General features: G+C 49.2%; 2 protein-coding genes and 1 pseudogene across 2 annotated transcripts; 1 reads left to right on the top strand and 2 right to left on the bottom strand.

Annotated features, from left to right (window-relative positions):
- On the bottom strand, positions 1-1,479 carry LOC136508987 (transcription repressor OFP8-like). Its single transcript, XM_066503774.1, has one exon. It carries the CDS (start codon positions 1,179-1,181, stop codon positions 414-416), a length of 768 nt encoding a protein of 255 aa, XP_066359871.1. The 5' UTR covers positions 1,182-1,479; the 3' UTR covers positions 1-413.
- Positions 1,480-3,448: 1,969 nt separating this feature from the next.
- LOC136469950 (putative F-box protein At5g66830) lies at positions 3,449-5,336 on the bottom strand (annotated as a pseudogene).
- Positions 5,337-13,359: 8,023 nt separating this feature from the next.
- On the top strand, positions 13,360-14,570 carry LOC136508981 (heavy metal-associated isoprenylated plant protein 39-like). The gene is made up of 3 exons (XM_066503765.1): positions 13,360-13,518; positions 13,657-13,732; positions 13,817-14,570. The coding sequence occupies exons 1-3, from the start codon at positions 13,504-13,506 to the stop codon at positions 14,386-14,388; spliced, it is 663 nt and encodes a 220-aa protein (XP_066359862.1). The 5' UTR covers positions 13,360-13,503; the 3' UTR covers positions 14,389-14,570.
- The last annotated feature ends 11,613 nt before the right edge of the window (positions 14,571-26,183 follow it).

The following is a 26,183-nucleotide window of genomic DNA, read 5'->3' as shown; positions in this document are numbered from 1 at the left end:
TCCTACCGACGAGCAGCGTCGCGAAGATCACGGCATTCCCCTCGCGCCCGGCCCTCTGCCTGCCACCTGACCTCTCCAGACGCAGACGCCAGACGATTAGACGAACAGCTTCATCGCCTCATCATGCTCTTCCTGTGCATCTTCTCCGACGTACCACGCGTAGTCAATCAGCGGTGTTGCAGTACAGCACGACCATGCAAAAATCACGGGGAAAGCTACGTATGATCTGTACGAAATGGCAATGAAAGTAACAGGTTTTCTGGTGACGGCACAGAAAGCCACGCGTGCAGGGCATGTCATCTAGTACACTGTACACCACCGCGCCGTATTTCGGACACGGACGACAGCAACAATTCCCGAGGAGAGTGGTTGCATTGCATTGCAGGACGAGCTAGCGAGACGACTGTGGGTGGCTAACTTAACGTGTCAGCGCGACCGCGTGGACGTTTGCTAGCTCGACCGCCGCTGCCGTGCGAGGGTGCCGCGTGGCCGGCGGCGGCGAAGAGCTCCTCCCAGACGTCGGCGAAGGCGCGGAGGATGAGGTGGTGGTGGCACGCGGCGTTGAGCTCGAGGAACCGCCGCAGGAGCTCCCGCAGCTCGGCGCCGCCGGTGATGCCGTTCTCCAGGATCATCTGCGCCATCGACCGTCGGAAGTCGCCCAGCGGGTCCGCCGACTCCGTCACCACCGCCACGCTCTCGGAGTCCAGCCGCCCCACGACGCTCGCGCTCCGCGCGTGCCCCGGGCGCAGCGGCGGCCTTGCCGTTTCCTTCGTCGTCGTTGTCCCTGCCGCGCTGCTGCTGCTGCCACCGACGCCGCCGCTGTCGCCGTCCTCCTCCCGTTCCCGGACGCCCAGCGAGCGGACGCCGCGCTCCAGTTCCCGCAGCTGCCGCAGCAGCGAGTCCACGCTGGGCGTGCCCTCGGCGCTCGCGTCGTCGTCGGTGTCGCGGCCGCAGCCCACCGTCGTCTTCGACGCTGGCTCCCTCGCAGAAGCTGCCGCCGTTGAAACGTCGTCTCTCTTCACCGGCGCCGTCGTGACAGCGGAGATGTCGACGGAGACCGACGACCCGGTGCCGCCGCAGCCGCACATGAAGCCGCGCGGCGCGGGCGCCTTCTTCTTCCTCTTCTTCTTGGCGCTGGCGGGTAGGGTCCCCGGCGCGCCGCACCACGTCGTCGCTTTCATGCCCTGGCCCTCGGCAGGCGGCGGCGGCCCGGAACCAGCTCGGTGGCTCAGCTAGTGGGGGAGCGATGAGTCTATGACTATGAGCAGCAAGTGCTTGAGAAGAGCACGGTGAAATGGAGGAGCACTGGTACTTGCTGTCGTACACTTCCATGGTGGTGGTGGGATCCAGTTAAGTAGTGGTCGCGGCGTTAATAATTGCAGGCAATGCGATCTGGTGAACTGAAAATTATAGTATCCGGCTAGTGGTTGCGTTGCTACGCGGTCAACGTCGGTTCTGGTTCGATTACCAGCAGTAATAATTGGCGCAAACCACTGTGTGCTAATCAGCTCAGCTCATGAGTGGTGACTCCGTGACTGGTGCTGCCTGAATCCTGATCGATCTGTTCATGCTTTATTTGGAATGAGCAAGTGTTGTGAAATGGAGTGTGTTGTACCCTAACCCTAGCAGTGTTCTTCCTTTGCAGTGGATCCAGCACGGTGTCTTGAGAGTTGAGGCACTGTTTGTTTGCACCTGCAAACCAAGATTTCTAAACATGAAACGCGACCACGGTACGTCAATAATGTTTCTCCCAGACATGCGCTCTGTGCCGCCAGTACTTCCAGGACGACAGAGTAAAGGACAGGAGGCGTCAGACAATGAGAGACCCAACGCAACAAGACAAATATCCATATAAACGATTTGACATGAGATCTGTTTGTTTACAATTTGGATTGGGATCCAAGCTTCGATAGTGAGATGCCTTTGAAGAGACACTGTGCTGGACCCGGGCCCGGGCGTTTGTTTGCTTCCTTTGTCCCGTGCATCGGGTGACACATTCCGGTCAGCGGCGGATCCAGGAAATATTTTAGGGGGGACTGAACAACACTGCTGCTCGATCTTAAGTCTCAGCCCCCCTATACTATAGAACTTTGCCTAAAAATTCATAGGGGCTCTACAGTAATTCGCACTGATTCTGTTTGAGCCCCCCCCCCCCCCCCCACCCAGCCCCCCCCCCCCCCCCCCCCCCCCCCCCGCTAGATCCGCACCTGATTCCGGTCACGCTAGGCAAGGCAAAGCGCCGCGCACGCCGCTCATCATTTCACGGGCTCAGCGGCAGCAGCAGACACAGCAGGTTACCAAACGTAGCGCAAAGCATCTGGCGCTGCTCCGATCCTGCAAATCTAATGAGCGACATGCAATCAGGTGAGTGAGCAGGTGTAACCGCACATTATTAAGTCGTGGATCAGTTAGCTTATTTGCATTGTTAAGCACAGGCAGAGGCCTCTTAACCCGGGGGCGATTAGAGATAATCCGGAGGACAGGACAGGCCTCATCTGGATATAACGACTGATGAGACATATACCAAGGCAAGCAGTAACTTTTTTTTGACAGAGAGAGTGACTTGATCTCGAGAGACACAGCATCCGTGCGTGCGTGCTTGTGTCCTGCTTTTTTGACTGGTGTGGTTGGGTGGATTATTACTGGAACCAAGATAAGTGGTGGTCGGTGCCATGGAGTGTAAAATTTGAGGTCCCAATGATGTGTCCATGGCGCGTGTCTGCCTTATCTAACGGTTGGTGCTACTACAACTGCTGCACCTCATGGCGACCGAATGATGGATGGGGATCATGGCAGGGGTTGAAGGCAGGGTGAAGGGCGGCCATGGTTGCTGGTGGGCTCGGCCATGCAAGGAGATGGGGGAAGGAGGGAGGTGCTCCATCATCCATGCTGTACTGGCGTCGGACTCGTGGGTTGGGCTTACATCGTTGTACACTCGGGCTCCTTTGCAACAACTCGGGCCGGTAACAAGGCGGCTAGGCCCACTAGTATGTTCTCAATGACTCAATCAGCAGAAACTGGCTATGCGTTCACTGGCCCATCGCATTGGAAGAACAAACGGAGCAATTCAAGCTATCTACAGCTGCACGTTTTGCTCAAAAAAAAAAAAAAAAACCCTACAGCTGCACATTTTTTTGAGCATGACAGCTGCACATTCATGTTTGTTACAGAATGCGCCGCCTGACGGTAGCATTTTCTTGCAGCAGATCACGCAGCACAACTAATAATATCCCTTACTTTTGCTACCACGATCTTTAGTACTAGTACCTTGAGAAATTATTAAAACCAAGGAAAAGAGGTACTGATAAGTACAGAAGATTAATTAAAGGCATGTTCACAAAGTGGTTTTAGGATCAAAACCCAAGATTAAGTACAAGGCTACAAGCCAACTCAACCATGAAAACTCGCCTCTTCAAAAGAGACCCTGCTGATACAGTAATACTTGCATCTAAATATGCAATGCCAAATCCATCTTCCTGGGATTTGGTATGATGAACAATGGTGCCAGGCAATTCGACCAAGGCCGAGGGAATATGATTTCTTCCATGCGCTTGCTTCCAAAGTCAAGGACTCCAATGTTTAGTCGGTAGCCCCGCTTGCAGGTGAATTCTACACAACTAACATCATCAGTGAAGTAAACATGATTTGGTTTCAGCTGCGGATATTCCTTAGCACGGCAACACAGTGACTGGTTACTCCCGAGAAATAATACATGATCACCCAAGTTATTTATCTGCACTAGTGTTCTTGTCACGCGCCGTTCGCTCGGTTGAATTTGGCTGAAAAAACGAGCCAAAACACTGTTCCGGCTGAATTATTGTGAGAAAAAAATACTGTTCCAACTAAAAAAAGAAGCTGAACCTGATTTTGTTCTAAAATGTCGCGCGGTGCTGATGCCCATCCGCCTCTTCTTTTATCCCTACTTCTGGTCTCCGTACTTGCAGCAGATCACCCCATGGAGCCTGAACAATGTAAAACCTTTCCGTACCAGAAAAATTCTTTACCCTATCCATAATTATCTTTTTCGTGACCACAGGCCCGCTAAGATCGAAGGCGACAATTTCACCAAATGATGTCACTGCTCTTGTAGATACAGTCCTGAAAATATCTGTGAGATGGCAGCCGTGTCCACTTCTCATCACCTATCCTAGGAAATGCAATCTGACCACGTGTTCAGAGAACATGTAGCTAACATGAGTTTAAGAGAAAGCCTAAAATTCCAGGATAAAAGAAGGCACAAAGATAAGTATCTATTTCAGAATAGAATAGTGTGTTGTAGCTGTTAAATCTATCGGCAATGGACCGTGACGATGAAACATGCTCTATGCGCTAATCTGTAATGAAATGAACAAAAGTAAATTATATGAAATTGAAAGATGGTAGTGAAATCAAGGGGGAGAATGTTAGTTGATCTCCACCAATAAACCCAGGGCCCTTGTCTCTGCGTCCTGATCGGGGGCGCCCAACCCTAATATGGTTGGTGGGCTCCTGTCGCACAACACATATAAAAGAGGTGGGGATCACGTCTCTAACTACGAGGTTGGTCTGAGCCACCGTGATCTACCAAAAGAAAACCTAATCTGATCTACAGTAGTGCTGCCAGCGACGAAAAAGCCACCAATCGACTCCGCCGTCGTCTCTGCATCGTCACTGGTCATCGCCACCATGCTGGACTCCATCGAGCGAGCTACCTCGACACTGGCCTCGACACTGGCGTCTTAGAGGCTTACCCCTGATCTACTTAACAGAGGTACTCACTGATTTTAACAGCCAGTTGCTCAAAAGTGATCACAGAAGGCAGTGCGATTTGTTCACAGGTGATTGGATTGACAAGGTGCATCTCAGACCGCTCGTCGACAGTAATCACCCGGACCCAATCAGATATCTTCGATGGATGGGCGGCTCAGGCAGGGTTAATCTGTAGGTCCTCTTTTCTGCAAGGCTGTAGAGGCAAGCAACATTCTTGCCAGCTGATTCTGAGGTGTAGAGGAAGCATGGTGTCTGCGGTTTCTTCTGTTGGCCGATGTCACGACGGATGCTGGTATACGCGGAGTTCCAGGTGGAGCAGACGGAACCTGCACGAGCTAGGTCAGGGATCTCCAGGAGGGAAAATATATCCATCAGGATATCCTGAGGCAGCTCCGGCGCCAATTTTCCTGATGCAATCTCCATCTGTGGTGCACGAACAGGAGCACAGACAGGTCGATGAGTCCGGCGAGGAAGCGCGCGCTGCAGCCGCTCGCTCGCTCGATCTCCCAATGGCGCGGGGACAAAGCTCGTCGGAGACGCAGAGGGCGGGGCGCGCGCGCGCGCGCAGGCAAGGCAGAGGGCGCGAGGGCGGCGAAGATGGCGATCGAGGTGGGCGGCGCTTCGAGCGAACATGTCAAGGAGGTGAGCATAGCAACTTGGGCCACCCTCCCTCCGCAGTCTCCCCACGCGTGCCAGCCGGGCCGGGCCGGCCCAGTCGAGACACGACCGCTGATTTGATCGTGTCACAGATTTGGCAGGAGTGTTGCATTTTCTTGGGACCCGAGCTATGATTGGAAGCCTTCGAAGGAAGCTGGTCTTATTATGAGAAAAATTGTTGAATGCTATTGAAACTTATAACCTCTTCTTATCTGCCATTGAAAATTAAGGCTTTCCTTCATTGTCTTTAAATTGTATTTTTGTTTCTCTTATATGTCATTGGCGCATGAAATCAATTAGATTGTTGTTACAAGATAGAGGAAATGACAATTACATCCTTGTCATCAGTAGAGGCATAACCCAGAAAATATAGAGATATCCTTTCCCACTTAGATAGTACCGCTACATGTTGTTTTGAACATTGGATAAATTAGACACTTAATTTAGCACACATATATGATATATAATTTAAATATTCTACACAATCCCTATACAAGGTGATCAATTTTAGAGGGATACAATCCGTTTTAGTGCTTGCTCTGTGGTCTATTAAGGTTCCCTCTAGAGTTCACTTCTTTCTTTGGTTAGTGTCCAAAAACAAAGTGTTGACTAGAGATAATTTAGGTAAGAGAAGGAAGGTTGAGGATGCTACTTGCTTGTTTTGTTGTCAAACTAAATCTGTACAGCATCTTTTCTTTGATTGTGTGGTGGCTACCCAACTTTGGAAGATCTTATCTTTAATACTCAATGTTAATCTTGGGGGTTCCTTAGATGAGATTGGGAAGTATTGGCTTTCCAACAAAAAACACTGTGTTACTAATATCACCTCATTTGCTGCAATTGCAATGTGGAATATTTGGAAACTGAGAAATAATCTATGTTTTCAGAGGAGTGGATGGAGGAGTCTGGAAATACTCTATCAGATGGTCATTGGTATGATGCAGAATTGGTTAATTCTGTGTCCTGCAGAGCACCAAGATCGTCTGAAGGGTGCTATTGCCGAACTCAAGTGTCAAGTAAAGATGTCAAGATGGTTGCCGCCCCGTTGAACACCCAAGACTGGCTGCCGGAGATCTCGTTGCTGTTTCAGGAAGAGGACAAGGGTGAAATGATCAAACCATTTTTTTCTTGGATGGAGGATGCCCTTGGAGATTTAAGCTTTGGGTGTAGTTTGTTCCCTTTTGTCGACGACGTTTATCTGCTATCTTGTAATCTGCTGATTAGTGTTCGTGGTGTTTCTGAGAACTGTGTTGCTAGAGGGTAAGGGTTGATCTGGTTACTGAGTGGCATGCCACCAGATATGCTGTAATGACATTACTTGTCTTTTATCTAATGATGGAAGACGGGGACCATATGGTCCTAAAACTCTAAAAAAATATAATTTAAATATGCATAAGCAATATGATAGCATCACATTTTAAATTTAAATGTTCGGTTTTTGAAGTGTCTTAATTTCTCACATGTTCATTTTTCCTAGCCATTGGATCAACTTTGAGTGTCTGAACGCGATTATCCAACAGAAAAATGTTAAGCTCACGATGCCCTGTACAGTCCTTGTCCGATGTGAGAGAAAGTGTGAAGACGCTATAGAGCTTTGTACCTCCAACACCAGCGTCGCTATCTCGGCAAGTGAGTGAGCCATTCCTTTCGGATCACTCGGTCAGGTTTCCATCTCGCAGATCTGCGTGTCTCTCGGTGTCTCCTCCTCACATTCTCCTGATGCTCAACTCAAGCCGTCGGCAAGCGATGCATGCATCCAACAAGAAGTGGTAGCGCTGCACAAATTGGCTTTCCAGTTCAATCCAGCCAAATGTACGTAGATTGTACAGTGGAGGGATGAGTGAGAGGTCATCTCCCTAAAGCAACCAACTGGCACTGTAGGTTGCCTGTTCGGTTGGCTGGTTCGTATCGTTGCTGGTTCGTGAAGAAGTACTGCTGGCTGGTTTGTGTGAGAGAAAAATACTGTTCCGGCTGAAAATTTACAATCGTTTACGACAAGCCACAGCCAAACGAACAGGCTTGGTTGCATTGCAGTGGTCTCTTTACGCTTGCAGGTGTCGTAGGCTCGTAGCTCTCTTTCGGTCGTCGTCGTCCCTTGCAGATAAGCTGTCAGCTGTTGGAGTGATACACAAGCTACACGAAAACAAAAAGGAATGGCGGGTGGTTTGGGGCATAGATTTCGTTCGAAAAGGTTAGGGGGGTGACGACTGATGAGTGATCGAGAGGAGGACGCACACGGATCAACCATAGCTGAACTAGCTGCTAGCTAGGTACAATAGAGCATGGAGGAGCATGCAGGATCGGAGTTGGTCCTGTTCGTTTCGGCTTGTTTGGCTGATAAATCATGACTGAAAGTACCGTTGATTGATTTGGTGTGAAAGAAAAATACTATTTATTAACTGAAAAGTACGGCTTATAAATCAAATAAGCCCAAACGAACAGGGTATCCAATCCAATCATCTTTGTGGCGGCCACAGGATGCACATCGGAAAACGCTAATGCAGCCATGCTTTATTTGATTGAATGTTGCTTGCTGTCCTCCCTTTATAAAGGGGTGTGACACCGGACGGTTCATCCTACTTGAAACGCTAGCACGCAAGAGGTTTTGGCTGCTAGTAGTTTCCGATGCGTATCTGAACCAAGCATCGGAACAGCGTCCGCTGTGCTCACACAGCACCCGTAGTCCGTAGCAGCCGTAGCAGCAAGCAGCATTCGGTAGCTTCTTCCAGACAAACAGAGAAAACAAAAGCAGCGCCGGTTCCGGTTCCTGTGCGCCCATCAACGCCACGGCGACGGCCACAGTGGCGCGCACCAGGCAGCGGACGGATCGGATCGGAGGAGAATATGGGGGCGGCCGGGACGACGACGGTAGCGCTACCGGTCTGCTCTACCTCTGACTCGGTGCGCGCACCAGGCAGGCGACGCTGGCCGACGCGCACGCGCGAGTGCACGACCATCTGGCCACCACGCGCGTGGAGGTGGAGCTCACGCCATCGCCAACGCCATCCTCGTGGAAAAAAAAAGTGCGCCATCGCCCGCCGGGCACTAGGCAGCGTCGGCCGGAGGTAGCCGCAGCCGGCACCAACCAACTATCGCGGTTGCCGCTTTGACACTAAACCTGACAGACAGACGCGCCTGCCCTACTAGAGCCCTGACTGCATCTAGTCTACGTGTAGTCCGGTGAATGCTGTGGGTGACGAAGACGTGAGCGGTGTGAGGGTGAGGTGGATCGAGCTCGTGGACCAGTCGTGGTTTGTGCCAAGCTGATCGGAGTCAAAACCACCGACTTGGCTCGCGTGTCCACCGGACTAGTGCGCTTTACTCCTGTTGCCACTTGCCAATCCAAGCATGATCCATCGCAAAAGTGTAAACGCAAGACAATGCATGCAGGCACGGGGAGTGCGTCTGATCCGATCGCCATTAAATAACTCTGCCCACGTTTTTGTCTAGCTCCTTTACTTGATGATTCAGCTCTGCGGTCGCCGGTCAGCTGATCGGTGGGAGCCTCGGAGCGTTGAGTCGTGATCCAAATTCAGCGATAGATGGTCGTCTATTAGGGTTTTATATCTCTATATATACCTTCTATAAGCTATCGTCTTGGGATAAGAAAAGTTGTAAATCCCCGACGTTTGTAACCTCACCCGATATAGTGAAGATTTGCTGGCTGATGCCCGTGGTTTTTTCATTCTTTCTTGGGAGGGTTTTTCACGTTAAAAATCTTGTGTCTTCTGTGTTTAATCTACTATTCTTCGTCGTTTATATTGCCTATCGTTTCTAACACGGAGGAGCCTGTGAAGGTGAAGCCATCTACTAAAATTAAGATACTTCTAAAAATGCTCCAAATAAATCCACTATAATACTAAGAGAGACGAGTCGTGAGTGCTTTATACACCTGCAAATAATTCAGGAAGCGTATCCTATCTGCTTCTGAAAAGAGCCTTTGTGTTGTGTCCATCCATGGTCATGCATGGTGACGGCACACAAAAAAGGGACGGGTTTCTGGTTCGAACGGGAACTGCTGCGGATAATCAAAAGAAAAGAGCAGGCGCCCGCGATAAAACTTTCTTCATAAATGTAGTGTGACGTGTTATCTTGCGTGTACACCGATGGGACGAGCTTCCTAGCCTGGGCCCAATTTTCCATGGAATAATTGTACTTGTACGGGAGTGACACTTAATTTTCCTCGAGTCCACAGGTTAGGTATTGCCAAATTAAAGATCACAAAGAGCAGCATTTTTTTCTTAGCATTAGCATGATCGGGCCTACTTTGTGGTTAGAACTTAGAGCTAAGGATCGAGCTTCAACACTCAAGTTAATAAGTCAAGAATCAATCTTACGAATTGGCCATACGTCCGTGCATTTACAAAAAAAAAACGAAAAAGAGTACGAGTATTGTGTTTGCAAATAATATATTTAGACTGCATGGAAACCGTGTGAATAGGGTTCCTAGCTAAAATCTTTTGTGTATGCCCAGAAAATATCGCTAATGCTTCTATCAGGATGTCCTCTGTCCAAACAGACCCGTCTCGCGCCGTGCGCCCCTACATCTCGCGCCTCGCACGGCTGCACCGGATCCGCCTCGTGCGCGCGCCCCTGTGTCGTGCGCCTGGCACGGTCGCATCGAACCTGCCTCGCGCTGCGCTTCCCCGCACCATGTCAATTAGCCTCCATTGGGGGATAGCAAGTAGATGAGCACATGTTGCAACCGTATATTTCATGCGTTTCAGATGTATATTACATACGTTTCATCTGAATGTTGCAAAAGTAGATCTGGTGTTGTATATGTCGCAATGGCTATACACATATGTTGCAAGTGTGTGTTTCAAATATTTCAGTTGTTTCAAACGTATGTTGCAGGTGTTTTATTTGGATATCGCATATGCTGTAGTGGCTATACTTGTATGTTGCAAGCGTGTTTCAAATGTTTTATCTATTTCAGACCTATGTTGCAACTTGCAAGTGTTTTATCTGGATTTTGCAAATGTTTCAGACATAAATTGCAAGTGTGTATTCAAAATATTTCTTCTGTTTCAGACGTATGTTGCAAGTGTGTTTACCTGGATGTTGCAGTTGATATACACATATGTTGCAAATGATGTTTGTAAATGTTTCTCTTGTTTTAGACGTATGTTGCGGACGTACTTTCATGTTGCAACATTAGCCGGTGTAGGAAGTGGGTGCATGCAGATGCGGTCCCACGGGCATAGTCGTCCCCATGTGCGCGGCAAGCGAAGCGGGCGTGTGGCGCGTCAATGGGCATGTTGAGCGGTCCCCACCTGCATGTGCATCAACATGCATGTGGCGTGGCTGCATGCGTACGTGTATGGTGTGCATGCGTAACAATTGCATGCAACATGCAAGGGCGGACGTATAGGCGCAATGGTTGCAGGCAGGGCATGCGTCGTTCCATTTCTTCATGAGTGGAGCGCATTTGCGTAGGAACCGTGCATGCGGAGGAAAAATTGCTGCCACTCCTACGACTGCATGCAGTAGGTAGAGGGCGTTGTAGGTGCATGCGAGACTCTGTGAACATGATGTGCAGGTGGATGTTCGACGCTAGGATGGGCACGCAGGAGAAGGCGAGGTGCAGCAGTCAGGACGGACCACGTGGCAGGGCTGGCGCGGACGTTGGGACGGGCTAGCGTCCAGATGTGTGAATTCTAGCTACGCATAGTGGCCCACCAATGACACACCAGGAGGACCCAGCAAAGAAAAAGGAGGAATGGGCAGCTCGTTTTGCACGAATGTCTTTCCCTTAAGGACGCAGAAAGATATACCAACTTTTCAGAATTCCTAGATAAATGATCACAACGGAACTTCTAGTCTTCAAAGTTCAGTTAACTTTTGGAGTTCACCGAGCACCAAGCTTCAGAGTCAGGGTACGATGCATGCATGCCTTTAACCGGTCATCAGGTTGCGAATAAAGTTTGACACTTGGACATTAAGAATGATTTTTTTTTCTATAGATTATTCCAATGTATTTGACGGTCTAATCCAATCCAATAGAAGAATTGAATGGAGTTGTACGTGCTGAAGAAACTAGTGGTGGCTGGCTGTTGGTAAAATCGGCGGCGTGCGTACGTACGCTAGCTTGCAAAGTTGCACGCCACCTCCTGATTCGTCTGGTCTGCGTCCAATATGACAACTTGCTTGCTTGGAGTCTTTTATAGGTGCGAGAAAATGAGATCTGTCTATAAAGATAAAGCCATCGAATTTACCACAAAATCTGTCATGGAAAGGAAAAGACGAACACCCTTTTCATGCATAAATAATTATATAATATATGCATGCATGGCCCTACAACTCCAGTTCAAATTGGCCTCTGCTCCTCCAGATTCCAATATGGCTTTTACCGATGGCGACGAGGCAACCCAAACCTATGTTCGCCACAGCTCATTAATGATATCGAGACGGCCTGATGATTTTGAATTTTACGTCCAATTATTAGCAGTCGAAACTACTAAAGAAACCAAGAGAGGTGACACGTACCTGTTGATCATCTAGCAAATGACAGTGACACGAACAGGAGATGGAATTTCAGGACGTTGCTTTCCTCATCTCGCGTGGTAGTAGAATACAACTCGTAACAGATGCAGCGTGACGTCTTGATGAACGTAAATCAAGGGTGTGCCGGGTTGCCCATTCGTTTGGCTGTGGCTTGTCGTAAACGATCGTAAATTTTTAGCCGGAACATATTTTTCTCTCGTACAAACCAGTCAGCAGTACTTCTTCACGAACCAGCAACGATACGAACCAGCCAACCGCTACGTAAGTTTGGCAGTGAGGCCTGTGGGCTGTGGCAGAGCAGAGCAGGGGCTGTCCCTGTCCGAGTGCCCGGCGCCGGGAATAGGAGGAGCCTGCCCAGAACAACGGGAACCGTTCGAAGCATCCGCATTGGCGGCAGATTTCGCAAATCTTGCTCCGCTGTAGCGGAGCGGGCCCAGATTCTGGTCCCAAGAAGCATCCATGGCACAAGCATCCGGCGTCCGGCAAGCAGAACCCTTCGCCGTACTAGATACCAACGGCAGGCAGCGCGAATCCACGGCAAAAGGGGCTCTCGAAGCAGGACGGGTCACTCGCACGCACGCTAGCTGACACCAACGTGGCAGTTCAGATTCGGGCAGCCTGTAGGTTTCTCTGAAAAAAGAAGAGGCCTCACCCGCCCGAGAATGGGGAGGACGACGTCCTGCGCGGGAGGACGCCGAAGTGCCGAACCACCAGCAGTAGCAGCGGATGGCAGAGCAGCATGCGTCGGGAACTTGGGATGGAGGGACTGGAGCAGCTTGGCGAAGGCGAGCAGGGACAAAATGATGAGCGGGCGAGACGGTGCATGGCATTGGCATGGCATGGGGCCGAGGCGTGCGGAATGAAGCGGAAATGATTGGTGGGGTGGGGGCGCGCGGCACGGCAACGGGCAACGGCAGACGGCAGGGGCAAGGCACAGCACGGCCGCGTGGGACGGACGTGGACTGCTCGCCGCTTTTGGTGCCGCGCCAGATCGGAACAAGCCATAAAACGGCTGGCCGGCCGGCCTGCGCTGGGACACAGCAACTGTGAATCCCACGCACCTCTCTCCTGCTCGGCACCGGCCTCCCGGCCTTAGGTCAGGTCACACAGCAACTGCCAACGAGCAGGCAGGCAGGCACTGCCGGTGCCCGGAACCGGGGTCCAGCCCCGGGCTGCCGATCGAGAGCACCCCAAGCTGCTTGCCAGATACAGGAGCACGGAGTACCACACCACACCACACCACACCACACCACACCACACACGAGGCAGTGTGTGTGTCACAGCTGAGGTGGAGACCTGCCACCCGCCGCCACTAGCACTAGCCAGTTCGGTTGTCTGTCCTTGTAGCCTGCCCTGTTTCTGTACCACAGCCGGCCACTGCTCACTCCGCTTCGCACTAACGCTACCTCCGCACCGCAGCCGCGCGCTGCTGCTATTTAGTGCCGCCCTGCGCCTAACACTCCCGAATTCCCTTTGCCTCTCGCGCTGCCCAGCGTCGTCCTCGCGTGTCCCGGCACACGCTCGCTCGCCTAACTTTCCTGTGAGTTCCTCCACTCCTCACTCCTCCCGAATCCAGCGCCGCGTCGAGACATGTCGAACTCGAAGGTGAGCCTGCCCTCTTCTCCATCTCTGTGCATTGCATTCCTCTCCTCTGTTCTAATCTGCCAGAGCGAGCGGATGACTAACTCACTGTGTGCCGTTATGGCCATGAACTGGTGTGCTCTCGACCATACGTGCGTGCAGAAAATCGTGGTGAAGCTGGACTTGCATGACAACAAGGACAAGCAGAAGGCGCTCAAGGCCGTCTCCGTGCTCGTCGGTACGTATCACAATCCACAGCGTCTCCGCTTGCTGCAAACGATCGAGTAGTGGTAGGCTGGTAGTAACGGTTGTCTTGGCGTAGGCATTGACGCCATATCGGTGGACATGGCGGCGCACAAGATGACGGTGATCGGGACGGTGGACCCGGTACAGGTGGTGAGCAAGCTGCGCAGCAAGTCCTGGGCGGCGGCGCACCTCGACTCCATCGGCCCCGCCAAGGAGCCCGAGAAGAAGGAAGAGAAGAAGGAGGAGAAGAAGGAAGGCGGCGACGAGAAGAAGGACGGTGGCGGCGACGGCAAGAAGGAGGAAGGGGACGCCAAGAAGAACGGCGGCGACGGCATGAAGGAGGAAGGCGACGGCAAGAAGGATGACGGCGAAGGCAAGAAGGAGGACGGCGATGGCAAGAAGGAGGAGGACGGCAAGAAGGACGACAAGAAGGAGGAAGGGGAGAAGAAGCCCGCCGCGGTGGCCCCTCCATGGCTGCACCACCAGCTGCCGCCGCAGTACATGCACATGCTCACCGCGGACTACATGAACCAGTACCGCCCCCCGCCGCCGGTGGCGTACCACCACCCGTACGCGCCGCCGCCGCAGTACCACTACGTGCGCAACATGAGCATGGAGGAGAACCCAAACTCCTGCGCCATCTTGTGAACCAATCCCGACGGAGACGGAATCCCCGCCGCCGCCGGCCGGCCGCTTTCTCGCGCTGCATGAGGCCCTTGCGATTGCGAACGTATTACGTACGTGTCCTGTCCCGCCCATCCATCCATGTGTACATCCGTCGTTTCGTCGTATTATTATGAGAAGACAGACGAATCAAACTACTAGCTTTATTTTTAAGTCCAAACTATATAGCTGCCACTGCCAGTTCGTGAGTGAATCTGTAACTGAATTCTCTGTGGCGATCTTTGGGTGGTCGTCGTCGTCGTAGTGCGTGCATCCGCGTCATCTTTTTCTCTCCTCTGAAGAGGCAACGAGATGAGTGAATGAATGGGAGCCAGAAACAGGGGGAGAGAGTGATGGATGGTTCAGAGGAGAGTCTTGGAGCGAGGAATATGCGGTGCATCCTATTCGGGAGGCCGTAAACGATCGTGGATTATTTACTGCTAGCTAGTTTGGTGTGAGAGAAAAACACTGTTCCTAACTGAAAATTTACGATCGTTTACGAGCAAGCGAACAGGCTGATGATCGTTGGACCGCATAATCGTTGGTCGGCGATTCACCCATGTGGGGGCTGCAAAAACTCTGCCTTTCCTCGCCAGGATCATTGCGTTGCATTGGCGCCACAATAATGGAAGAAACCTTGGCAGCTTGTTTATTTTGCCATTGCCAGGCATGCCCCCGCCCCGTAGCTAGCTACTAGATGCATGTGGTTTTCTGCAGATTGTTCCTGGTCGTACGCACTGTATTCATAATTTTGGGCCATATCATCATCGTTGTTGGCATTTCTTTGAGAAGACATTCGTACTAACAGACATGGAAAATGTGGAGAAGAGAAGACATTCGTACTAACAGACATGGAAAATGCGGAGCTGGTGGTGGGGAGATCACCACGCCGTACGATTTTCTAGCCTGTGGCCTGCGCGAATCGGTGTCATGGCCAGGTGACAAGCTGGACGTGCCGCTTTTTCCAAAGGGTGGCACGAATGCATCTGTCGGTGCGTCTGAATTTCTGGGATTAGTAGTTCAGGCCCTATTTAGTTTCCAAAATTTTTTATCTCCTACAGTAAAAAAAACATGTTTGGACATATGTATGGAGTACTAAATGTAGACGGAAAAAAACTAATTGCACAGTTCTCGACGAAATCGCGAGACGAATCTTTTAAGCCTAATTAGTCCATAGAAAGACATAAGTGCTACAGTAACCCACATGTGTTAATGCCCGATTAATTAGTATCATTAGATTCGTCTCGTAGTTTTCTGATGGGTTCTGTAATTTATTTTTTTATTAATATCCAAAAACCCCTCCCAACATCCTTCCGACACATCCGATGTGACACCTACAAATTTTCACCTCCCAACTAAACACACCCTCAACCAGCGCCGTGTTGTTCCCCGTATGATTTTGGATGAAAAGCGTCAGAGACATTTGAACTATATTCATAAATCTGGCACGAGAATAAGAATGCAGGTTGGTAAATGGGTACAAAAACAAAAGGCGAAGATGACGCTGGAGCAAGCAAGCAAGAAGCATGCACGCCGACGCATCTGAATTGTTTTTTTTTTTGAACATGTCGTCAGCCTCTGGCGCCGTGGCTCGTGACGCTCGTCCGCGTTTGACACGTCCCTCTCCTGCCTGAGCAAGCGCTGCGTCAGCCAGGCTACCTAACAAATCGCTTCCTCTAATCCACCACCACGATAGTCCATTGCGCGCGTGGAGAAGACGCGAGGACGGCGGCAGCCGGCGGACACAGCTCGGCATGCATCCATTCTTGCAACTGCAAAGGCGCGCAGCTTTCAAGGCGGGGGAGAGAAAGAAACAGCCAAGGCGAAGCAGGCACTACTAGAAAGGTTTTGAAGAAGAGGAATCCAGTAGGAAAACCCTGCAAAATCGCCTGACCGTTTGTCGTGCGTCGTTACCAAACTTTTGGCACCGAGTCCATCTATTATGGCTCTGTTCGGCCGGTCTATAAGTCGTTTATGCTAATTTATATGGCTAATTTGTTTCGTTTGTGCTAATTTATACGGTTAATTTATTTAGAGAGAAAAATATTGTATCATGGCTGATAAGCCGGCTTATAATGACAGCCGAATATAGCCTATATGACTAGCTTGTGGATCATTACTCGGCCAGCAGTTGCAGGCTGTTTTTTAGAGCCTAGCTAGCTCAAGCATCCACGTACAAGTACGCTTGTTTATGAGGCAGAGGTAGTAGCAACAAGGCATGGCGCCGTCGCCAGGGTTCGCAGAAAAAAGTTGTTGCCGTATCGGTTTCCATTTTCCAACTCTGACGTCGCGTTGGCGTCCGTCCGCGTCGGCAGTTTGTTTGGGGCTCTCGATCGCTTCGCTTCTCCGGCCCCGTGCCAGTGCCAGGCTGTCCAGCCGTTGCCGTCAAAATTTTCGGTGCTGGTGACTCGGATGACCCCGACGTCTCCACGCCGGCCGCCGCCGCTGACGACAGCCAGTCTCCCGGCGGCACCGGCGGCCGCCTGGATCGCCAAAAGGGTTTTCAACAGCTTGTCCAAACGAGAGGCGGCTTTCTTTCATGTCATCGTTCTTTCTTCTCCGGCACAGGCACTTGGCCTTATCAGCCATTAATGGGGGGTCATGGCTAAAGATGGCAACGGCCCCGATACCCGATACCCGACGGGTATTTGATTTATTAGAGGACGGGAATGGGATCATATCTTTATCCGTGGGCATCTAAATGGGTAAGAATCTATCACCGACGGGTATAGCGGGTACGAGAACGTTCCCTGTTTACCCTTCCCTGTTACCCGTTGGGGAACCCGACTATTTGAGCTGTCATGTGAGTATTAGGCCTAAAGAAGCTCAACATAGGTATTTTGGCCCAAATCTGAACAATCATATATATAGTTTGTGTGTTCTAGGAACCCTAGTTTAATTTTTCCTCACCATCTCCGCCAGCAGCACAAGCACGCCTGCCTCACGAGCGCTCGTGCCCCATGCTTCCTCAGTTCGGTCTCTCTGCCACCTTTGCTCGTCCTCCTCGCAACCTCGCACATTCTCCTCAGCATCTCCGAGACTCCGACACTCCGACACTTATACCCGGGTGAAGAAGAAACGTCTCCGATTGCCGCGACCCCAAGTGTCCTTATTTATTGGGTATGCAGTACCCGTCGGGTATCTGTTACCCGACCGATACCCGACGAATACGGGGATGGGCTAGAATCTATACCCGAGACAGTTAACGGGGACAGGCACATGATGAATTCTCCGTAGCGGGAAAGAGAACGTTCCGGCGATACCCGACGGGTACATCCACGTTGCCATCCTTAGTCATGGCTGGGGGCTGGGGGCTGGTACCTGCTAGGGTCCGGTTATCGGACCGTACCCCGCGCCGAATGGCAGAGCACGCAATAATTTCCCGCGCACGTAGCGCGCATGGGCGGACGCCTTGGGTGGGTGAGGTGGGTCCACCGCGAGGGATTTCTTCCCACGAACTAAAAAATATATCATAACTGCTAAATCAAACATCTAAATTAAATTCTGCACTACCGAAGACGGCTTCTTTGTTGAGTGTCCCAAACTTTGCCGAATGCTTTTTATCGGGCGCTCGGCAAAGAGGCTATTTGTCGAGTGACAGAGAGAAAGCACTCGATAAACAACTGTCACTCGGCAACAAATAATAATACTCAGCAAAGACCAGGTTTGCCGAGTGTTGGGCACTCGGCAAACCAAAACACTCGGCAAAGGGTCACCGCCGTTCACGGCTGGCAGCCGCCGTTAACCCTTTGCCGAGTGTCTTCTCCTAACACTCAGCAAAGACCTGATTTGCCGAGTGTCATTTTGTGACACTCGGTAAACCATATTTTTTCCATTTTTGATCTCCAAACTTTTTCTGCAGTCCTCATACAATACTTGGTACTCCATGTTCCAATGTGGCATATTTCTCGGTCTTTTTCTATATTTCTTTAATTTATTTCATTTAATTGAATTTTCTTGGATAATTCAAATTATAACTGCTAGTCATTCGAATAATGAAAAAATGAATGGAAAATGATATATTTATGTTATTTAGTATAACGTGAGGCCGTATCTAGGAACAGACCACCAATTTCAAATATCTTGTTCACCAAATATGACCACAAACTTGCGGTCGAGTTGTTTTTAAATTTTATAAAAAGCAAACGAAGACAAAAAATCTTGAAACTTGTCGAGATGTCATGATATCATATGTGGAGACTGTAATAAAAAATTAAGAAGGTTTCGCGCAAGTTGTCACGTATGATGCTTGCAAACCGAAGAATCTCCGAAGAAGTTTCATCCCAACTTCTTTGGAGATTCTTAGGTTTGCAAGCATCGTACGTGATATCATGAGAAGTTTCATGATTTCTTGAAGAATCCCAACTTCTTTGGAGATTCTTTGGTTTGCAAGAGCGCGAAACCTTCTTAATTATTTATCACAGCCTCCACATATGATACCATGACATCTCGACAAGTTTCAAGATTTTCGGTATTCGTTTGCTTTTTATAGAATTTAAAAACAACTCGACCGCAAGTTCGTGGTCATGTTTCGTGAACAAGATGTTCAAAATTGATGATCTATTCCTGGATACAGCCTTATGTTATACTAAATAACATGAATATCATTTTTCCATTCGTTTTTTCATTATTCGAATGACTAGCGGTTATAATTTGAATTATCCAAGAAAATTCAATTAAATAAAATAAATTAAAGAAATATAGAAAAAGTCTAAGAAATGTGCCACATTAGAACATGGAGTACCAAGTATTGTATGAGGACTGCAGAAAAAGTTTGAAGGTCAAAAGTAAAAAAAATATGGTTTGCCGAGTGTTAAAAAATGACACTCGGCAATTTGTCGAGTGTCAGGAGAAGACACTCGGCAAAGGGAAATTATTTTTAAAAAAACCCTCTTGTCGAGTGCCAGTCCAGGTGGCACTCGGCAAAGAATAAAAAAATAAAAAAGTACTTTGCCGAGTGCCAAATCGGGGGCACTCGGCAAAGGGGGGATTTAACCCCGCCGGCCCACACACACCGCACACACGCACGTAGGCACGCCCGCGCCGCCAACGCCCCCGTCCGCCCGCGCCAGCATCGCCCCCGCCCACACCCGCGCCAGCGCCGCCGCCGCCAGTGCCGCCTCTGCCTCTACCCGCGCTCGTGCCGCCCCCCGCGCCGCGTCACCAAAGGAGGAGGAAAAAGAGAGGAGGAGGAGGAGGAGGAGAGGAGGAGAGGAGGAAGGAGGAAGAAGGAGGAAGAGAAGGAGGAGGAAGAAGGAGGAGGAGGAGGGGGCGTCCCGGCCGTCGTTGCCACGTCCTCGACGCTTCCCCAGCCATCGCCTTGTCCACCGGTGCCCTGGCCCCTTCACCACCGCCGCCCTACGATGCCCACTAGGTATGCCCTACTGTCGTCATCGTCATAGTATTACTAGTAGTTGCGGTAGTAGTAGTGATAGAGTAGCAGTGGTGGTAGTCGTAGGAGTCGTAGTAGTGGTTGTGACATTGTTATATATATGTGGTTGGATATAATCTTGTGCATGTCGGCCATCGTGCCGTTCATATATATGTGCATGTCGGCCATCGTGCCATTGATTTTCTTGCAGGTTTTGGAAACCTCACTGCGCAGGAGAGGTGCTACTGAAATTTTGTATTGACAGTTTTATGTTTCTTTTTTTTTGTAGAGAAGAGCCCGTCGGAGCGGAGCCGGAGTACCTCGGCGACCCCGATCGTCTTTCTCGCCGCTGTGGGTCTGCCTGCACCGCGTCGCCTCGCCACTACACCAACTCACCATGGCTCCGCTAGCCTGACTCCACCACCACCCTAGGTATAACCCCTCTTTCCGTATCATGGTCGTAGATCACGTAACCCAGTTAGGTGTCTCCCGTTCAAAAGAGATACGGTTGGAAATATACAGATATTTTCATATCTAAAACTGTATCTGTTTTGAATTGTCCACGTTTTTTGGATAGCCCGTGGATGCGTAGGTGGGGTTAGTTTCCATGGTCTACTCCGATCTGAGACAGAGTTTCGGCATCATCTCCCTATTGTTCTCCGGATACACACTCTTCCAGGCAGGACATGTATTTGGAGAACAGCGGAGAGGTGCTGTCGAAATTCTATCTCAGATATGAGTAGAGCATGGAAACTAACCTCATCTATAGATCCACGGGTGGGATTAGGACCTATCCCCACCTATTAGATAGTAGGAACGTCATGTAGATGCAATTGATGTTTATATTACTCACCGCTATATATGTTAGAGGATGGAGGACCATGAGTGGATGTACACGGGCCACGCAAGTCAGGGTCGGATCACTAATGAATGGATTGACAAGACCGATGCTTTCTTGGAACGGACATTTGGCGTGACTGCTAAAGGAGCGAGTAAAATTTGCTATCCATGCAGCAAATGTGCAAACAGGAAAAGATAAACAAAGAAGGTCATGGGGGAACATCTTTGGAAGAATAGATTTACGGCAGACTATACCCGGTGGGTCTAACATGGTGAAGCCGATCATATGAGAGAGGAGGTGGTGAGACCACACGTCGAGGATTATGATGTTGATGCCGAGGTAGCAGACATGTTAAATGACTATCACGAGGCACAGTTCGCTGAAGGACGTACGGAGGAGGAGCCAGAGGCAACCACAAAGGCGTTCTATGACATGTTTGCTGTGGCACAGAAACCCCTTCACGGCCAGATAAAGGTTTCTCAATTGGATGCCATTGGACGCATAATAGCATTAAAGTCCCAGTATAGCCTGAGTCGAGACACCTTTGATGATATGTTGACAGTTATTGGCAACATATGTGGACTCATAAGTCGGGCTTGACTCGACTCCCCTATTTTGATGACCTTCTCCTTCCACACAATATTGATGTAATACACACTAAAAAGAATGTCACCGAGGCACTTTGGGCAACAATCATGGACATTCCTAACAAGTTAAAGGACAACGTTAAGGCTAGAGTGGATCTAGCAATGTTATGCGATAGACCAAACCAACATATGAAGCCTCCTAGTCGTGGCAAGACATGGAGAAGACCTAAGGCCAATTTTATCTTGAGCAAGCCCCAAAGGAGGGAAGTACTAGAATGGATCAAGACGTTAATGTTCCCTGATGGGTATGCAGCTAATCTGAGGAGGGGAGTGAACTTATCTACTATGCGAGTCTTAGGGATGAAGAGTCATGACTACCACATATGGATTGAGTGGCTTCTTCTGGCGATTGTTTGAGGCTATGTCCCTGAGCATGTCTGGCTAGTGCTGGTAGAGTTGAGCTATTTCTTTTCGTTAGCTTTGTGCCAAGGAGTTATCATGGACCATGATTGCTGACTTGGAAAGAATGGCACCTGTGTTGCTATGTAAGTTGGAGAAGATCTTTCCACCTGGTTTCTTCAATCCGATGCAGCATTTGATTTTGCATCTTCCGTATGAGGCACGAATGGGGGGCCTGTGCAGGGCCATTGGTGCTATCCAATTGAGAGATGTCTAAAGGTTCTTCGAAAGAAATGTAGAAATAAATGCAAAATTGAGGCTTCCATTGCAGAGGCATACATTCTAGAGGAGGTGGCGAACTTCACAACAACATACTATGGTGATAACCTCCCTAGCGTGCATAATCCACCCCCTCGTTATAATACTGGCGAAAATGAATCGAGCCTTAGTCTTTTCTGAGGGCAACTCGGAAGCGCAAGTACATCGACCCCGAAGACCTTGAATCATGAAGAGTGGCACCATATCATGCTATATGCATTGACCAACCTTGACGAAGTGGCACCATACATATAGTAAGTTCTCAACGAACTTGTTAAATACGTCGTCACTATTCTGCATCCAACCCCCTTGTTTCTCGTTGATACCCTTCTTAGACAGGGTGCGAGAAATGGAATGCCCAATTTCATTTCTTGGTTCAAACGGAAGGTACCATCCAATTTAGCTCGTACTTAGTTTGACATTCCAAGTTACTTGTACGTGCGAATAATATAACGATGATCCTGCTTGAGCTTGCAGAGCCAGAGGGATGCGTCTATGCGTGTCGAGTTGAGACAGGTTGCCGATGGCTTTGGCTATAGGGTCAGGTCATTTTCCGATTATGACATGAATGTATATCGCTTTCGCACAACAAGCTACGAGCAGAGTCGGCCCAATCAAAGAACCACAAGTTCCAGAGTTTTTACGCCCAGCGTTGATGAAGTCGAGTATTATGAAAGAATCGAAGAAATATATGAACTCAAGTTTCATGGTTCCAAACCTTTTAATCCCGTCATATTCAAATGCCATTGGTTTGATCCTGAAGTAACGAGACGGACATATTCTAATCTTGGGCTAGTCAAAATTCGACAGGATTCTATCTTACCAGGAGACGATGTCTATATTGTGGCCCAATAGGCCACGCAAGTTTATTATCTCCCATATGCGTGTCAAACCAAAAGGCATCTTAAGGGTTGGGATATTATGCATAGGGTATCGCCACACGGTAAAGTGCCTGTCCCAAACAATGAAGATTACAACTTAGACCTAAACACATATGATGGAGAGTTCTTTCACGAAGAGGGACTAGAAGGTAGGTTTGAGATAGACTTAACCAAAGCGATCGGAATGGAAGTAGACAATGAAACGGTTATTGAAGAGGACGCTGGAGATGAGGTGCAAAATGTGAAGGACTTGCAAATGATTGAGCGATTACATTTAGACAATGACAATGGCAACATTGCTCATTCGGATAGTGTTGATTATTTTGACATGATTGATAGTGATGATGAGACTTATGATCCAGCTAATCCCAATCATGAAGATTATTTCTAATACATATAATACTATGTTATTTTGTAATTACGTTTTGTTTATTTTGCATCGCTTTCTAAGTACTTTTTGTTTATCTATACTTATTGATTTACTCTTTTTAATTGCAGGTGATTGAACAAAGATGGTGGGCGGTGGGATGAGGAAGCTAGCGTCCTTGTACGGAAGGACAACGACCGCTGATCGGGGGAGAGTAGGAGGAGGAGGAGCCATAGGAGGGAGCCGTCAACTACCGCCCTATCACATGAGGAGGAGGAGGAGCAGGTGCCCTAGGAGGACGCCGAGGAGGCACAGGAGGACACGCAAGAGGAGGCACAGGAGGAGGCATAGGAGGATGCACTGGAGGACGACGATACAACAAGGGGTTCCACTTCCTCTAGTTCATCGAGCGTCTACTTGCGAGGTCCCATGAGCCTCCCTCAGCAACCGATACCTCATGAGAGATGCCCGCTGATTCGACCCGAGGAGAAAAAGTAAGTAACTTTAGATGTTATTACTACTTTATATAATATGTTGAAAATCAAAATAGAAACTAATAATTTTTCTTAATCACTTGGGTATGAACTAGACGATTATGGCGAGTGGAGGTGCTCACACACACCAAGTCAATGGCATCCTCGGTCTTCTGTGCAAGGAGCAGTTCCCTAGCCTAGTTGAGTACGCCAGAGTGACAGGGCTAGCCTACTCGTTTGACCACTACACCCCCGCCCCCAATGCTACAGATTGGGACCGTAGGGTATTCAACAACAAGGCGGAGCGGGTGAAGCAAGAGTTATGGGTAAGTCTTCCTCATACTATATTACTTAATACATCGTATTTATTGGACATTCTTGAAATAATGAATGGATACATCGTGTTTGTATGCAGGATTTCTTTAGATGCCAGGACAGACATGAGGCTAGGGCGGATGCAATGGCTACCAAATGCTGCAAAAAACTTGTCATGGACATGCATTACGAGGCGCGCATCCAGGCCATCGTAACTTACCACGGGACCATCCTTGGAATGAAGGTCACCAAAAGGGACGCAAGAACCATGATGCTGACCCAGGACCAGTACCTGCAGATAAATACAGAACATTAATACTGATTCCTTTTGAGATTAAGTAGGCTTAATTTCATCTTCTGATATGTCATGTACTTGATGGCCTTGCGCCGCGCATCCCTAGTGCTAGGTACAGATGGTGGACAAGTGATGCTCACGCGAGTGGGAAGAGACACACAACTTGTGCCGGGAGCGGTGTTTGATGATGCCAGGTGTAGCACACCATCAAGGCAGCCGCAGCCTCAGCGCATACGTAGAAACATGGGTACATGAATTTATTTATTTATTCTAACGCTCAATTCTGCATGATTTCTAATTATCTTACTATTTTTCTCGTAGTCGGTGTCACATGGTGGTTAGCCTTGCTCCATCTTCAAGGCATTTGCTATGGCCCACAAGGGTAAGGCGACGTCCAACATCGACTACAACCCAGAGAATGGGCCCGAGGCGTACAACAATGCGACCGTCCACAACCGCCTCAGTGAGTACACATCGATGGCAATGGAGGTCCATGGGCCAGAGTACGATCCGAGCACTGAGGACCTTGATGGAGAAGTCATCATGAGGGTGGGAGGAGGCAAGAAGCATGGGCGGTACTGGATTGGCGATGATGCAATCGACTTGACCGCTATGATTCGAGCAAAAAGCACGAGCACGAGCCCAGCCATACAACCTCAGCAAGACACTTCACACCACCGGGTGGAGGTACTCGAGATTATTCCTGGTTTATTCGTCGTTTATTGGTTTTTTTCATACCTTTTCTTTGCATTATTGTAATATTAGGATGAATACATTGTAGGCCCAACTAGAACAAGAGAGGAGGATATGGGAGCAGATATAGGCAAAGATGGAGAGGGTGGAGGCCGAGTAGCGGAGGATGGTGGACATTCTTCAGTACATGCAAAGTCTTGGCGCTGCGACGGATGTAGTTCTACCACCTTCGCTATTCGCTCCACCTCCTCACTTTTCTACTCCTGTGAGTATAAATGTTTTAGTTTGTATGTTCATGCTTACAGTCAAACCTAGTGGATTATGAAAGTTTTATTCATGTATGGTGTATATTTATCTTGTCTCACACATGCAATCTCTTCTTCTTTGTGCATAATCAATCGATGGCATCGAATGATCCTCATGCTTCAGCGAATCCTTCATCAAATCAGTCTCATTGGCTATCTTGGTGATGATACTTGTGGTTGTTAATGGTACTTCTATTTGCAATTGTGGTTGTAGATGATGGAGCACTTGGATTACTTGTGAACTTATTTGTGATATATTGTGAGACATGTGACGTTTGTGATATATATGTGGTGTTGGTGATATATATGTGATGTTGATGATATATATGTGATGTTGGTGATGTTTGTTATATATATCTTTTGTTTGTTTAGATGGGATGTAAAAAACAAATAAAAAGGCTATTTTTAGTCACTTTGCCGAGTGCAATGGCCATGACACTCGGCAAAGTTAGTACCTGGGAACAAGCTTTGCCGAGTGCAAAGGCCATTGCACTCAGCAGACATCATAGATTTGCCGAGTGCCACGGGCAATGCACTCGACAAAGATCGTCTGTTTGCCGAGTATCTTGCCGGTGGCACTCGGCATAGTGGCCACCTTTGCCGAGTGTCTGAGTCAACAGCGCTCATAAAAGCGGCAATCTTTGCTGAGTGCTTGACCTTGACACTCGACAAAACCGCCGTCACGGCGACGCTCGCCGTCATGGCGACTTTTCTTTGCCGAGTGTCAGATTAGCACTCGACAAAGGTTTTATCGAGTGCCCGATAAAGTGCACTCGGCAAAGAGGTATTTGCTGATAAACTATTTACCGAGTGCCCTTTGTCGAGTGTAACACTCGGCAAAGGCTTTGTTGAGTGTATATCGGCCTTTGCCGAGTGCCTGAGGCGCTCGACAAAGAAGCTGAATTTGGTAGTGCTGATTACACTATCGGATTTCT

The sequence above is a fragment of the Miscanthus floridulus genome, chromosome 1 (genome assembly GCF_019320115.1).
Source record: "Miscanthus floridulus cultivar M001 chromosome 1, ASM1932011v1, whole genome shotgun sequence".
In the NCBI taxonomy this organism is placed as follows: Eukaryota; Viridiplantae; Streptophyta; class Magnoliopsida; order Poales; family Poaceae; genus Miscanthus; species Miscanthus floridulus.
The sequence above is the reverse complement of the archived record's forward strand: the minus strand, read 5'-3'. Positions and strand labels throughout refer to the sequence as shown.

Excerpts from the sequence above, each read along its gene's own strand:
- LOC136508981 (XM_066503765.1), top strand. Across the intron at positions 13,733-13,816 it reads GGCCGTCTCCGTGCTCGTCG|GCATTGACGCCATATCGGTG; the intron begins GTACGTATCACA and ends GTCTTGGCGTAG.
- LOC136508987 (XM_066503774.1), bottom strand. The coding sequence starts at position 1,181 with ATGAAAGCGACGACGTGGTGCGGCGCGCCGGGGACCCTACCCGCCAGC.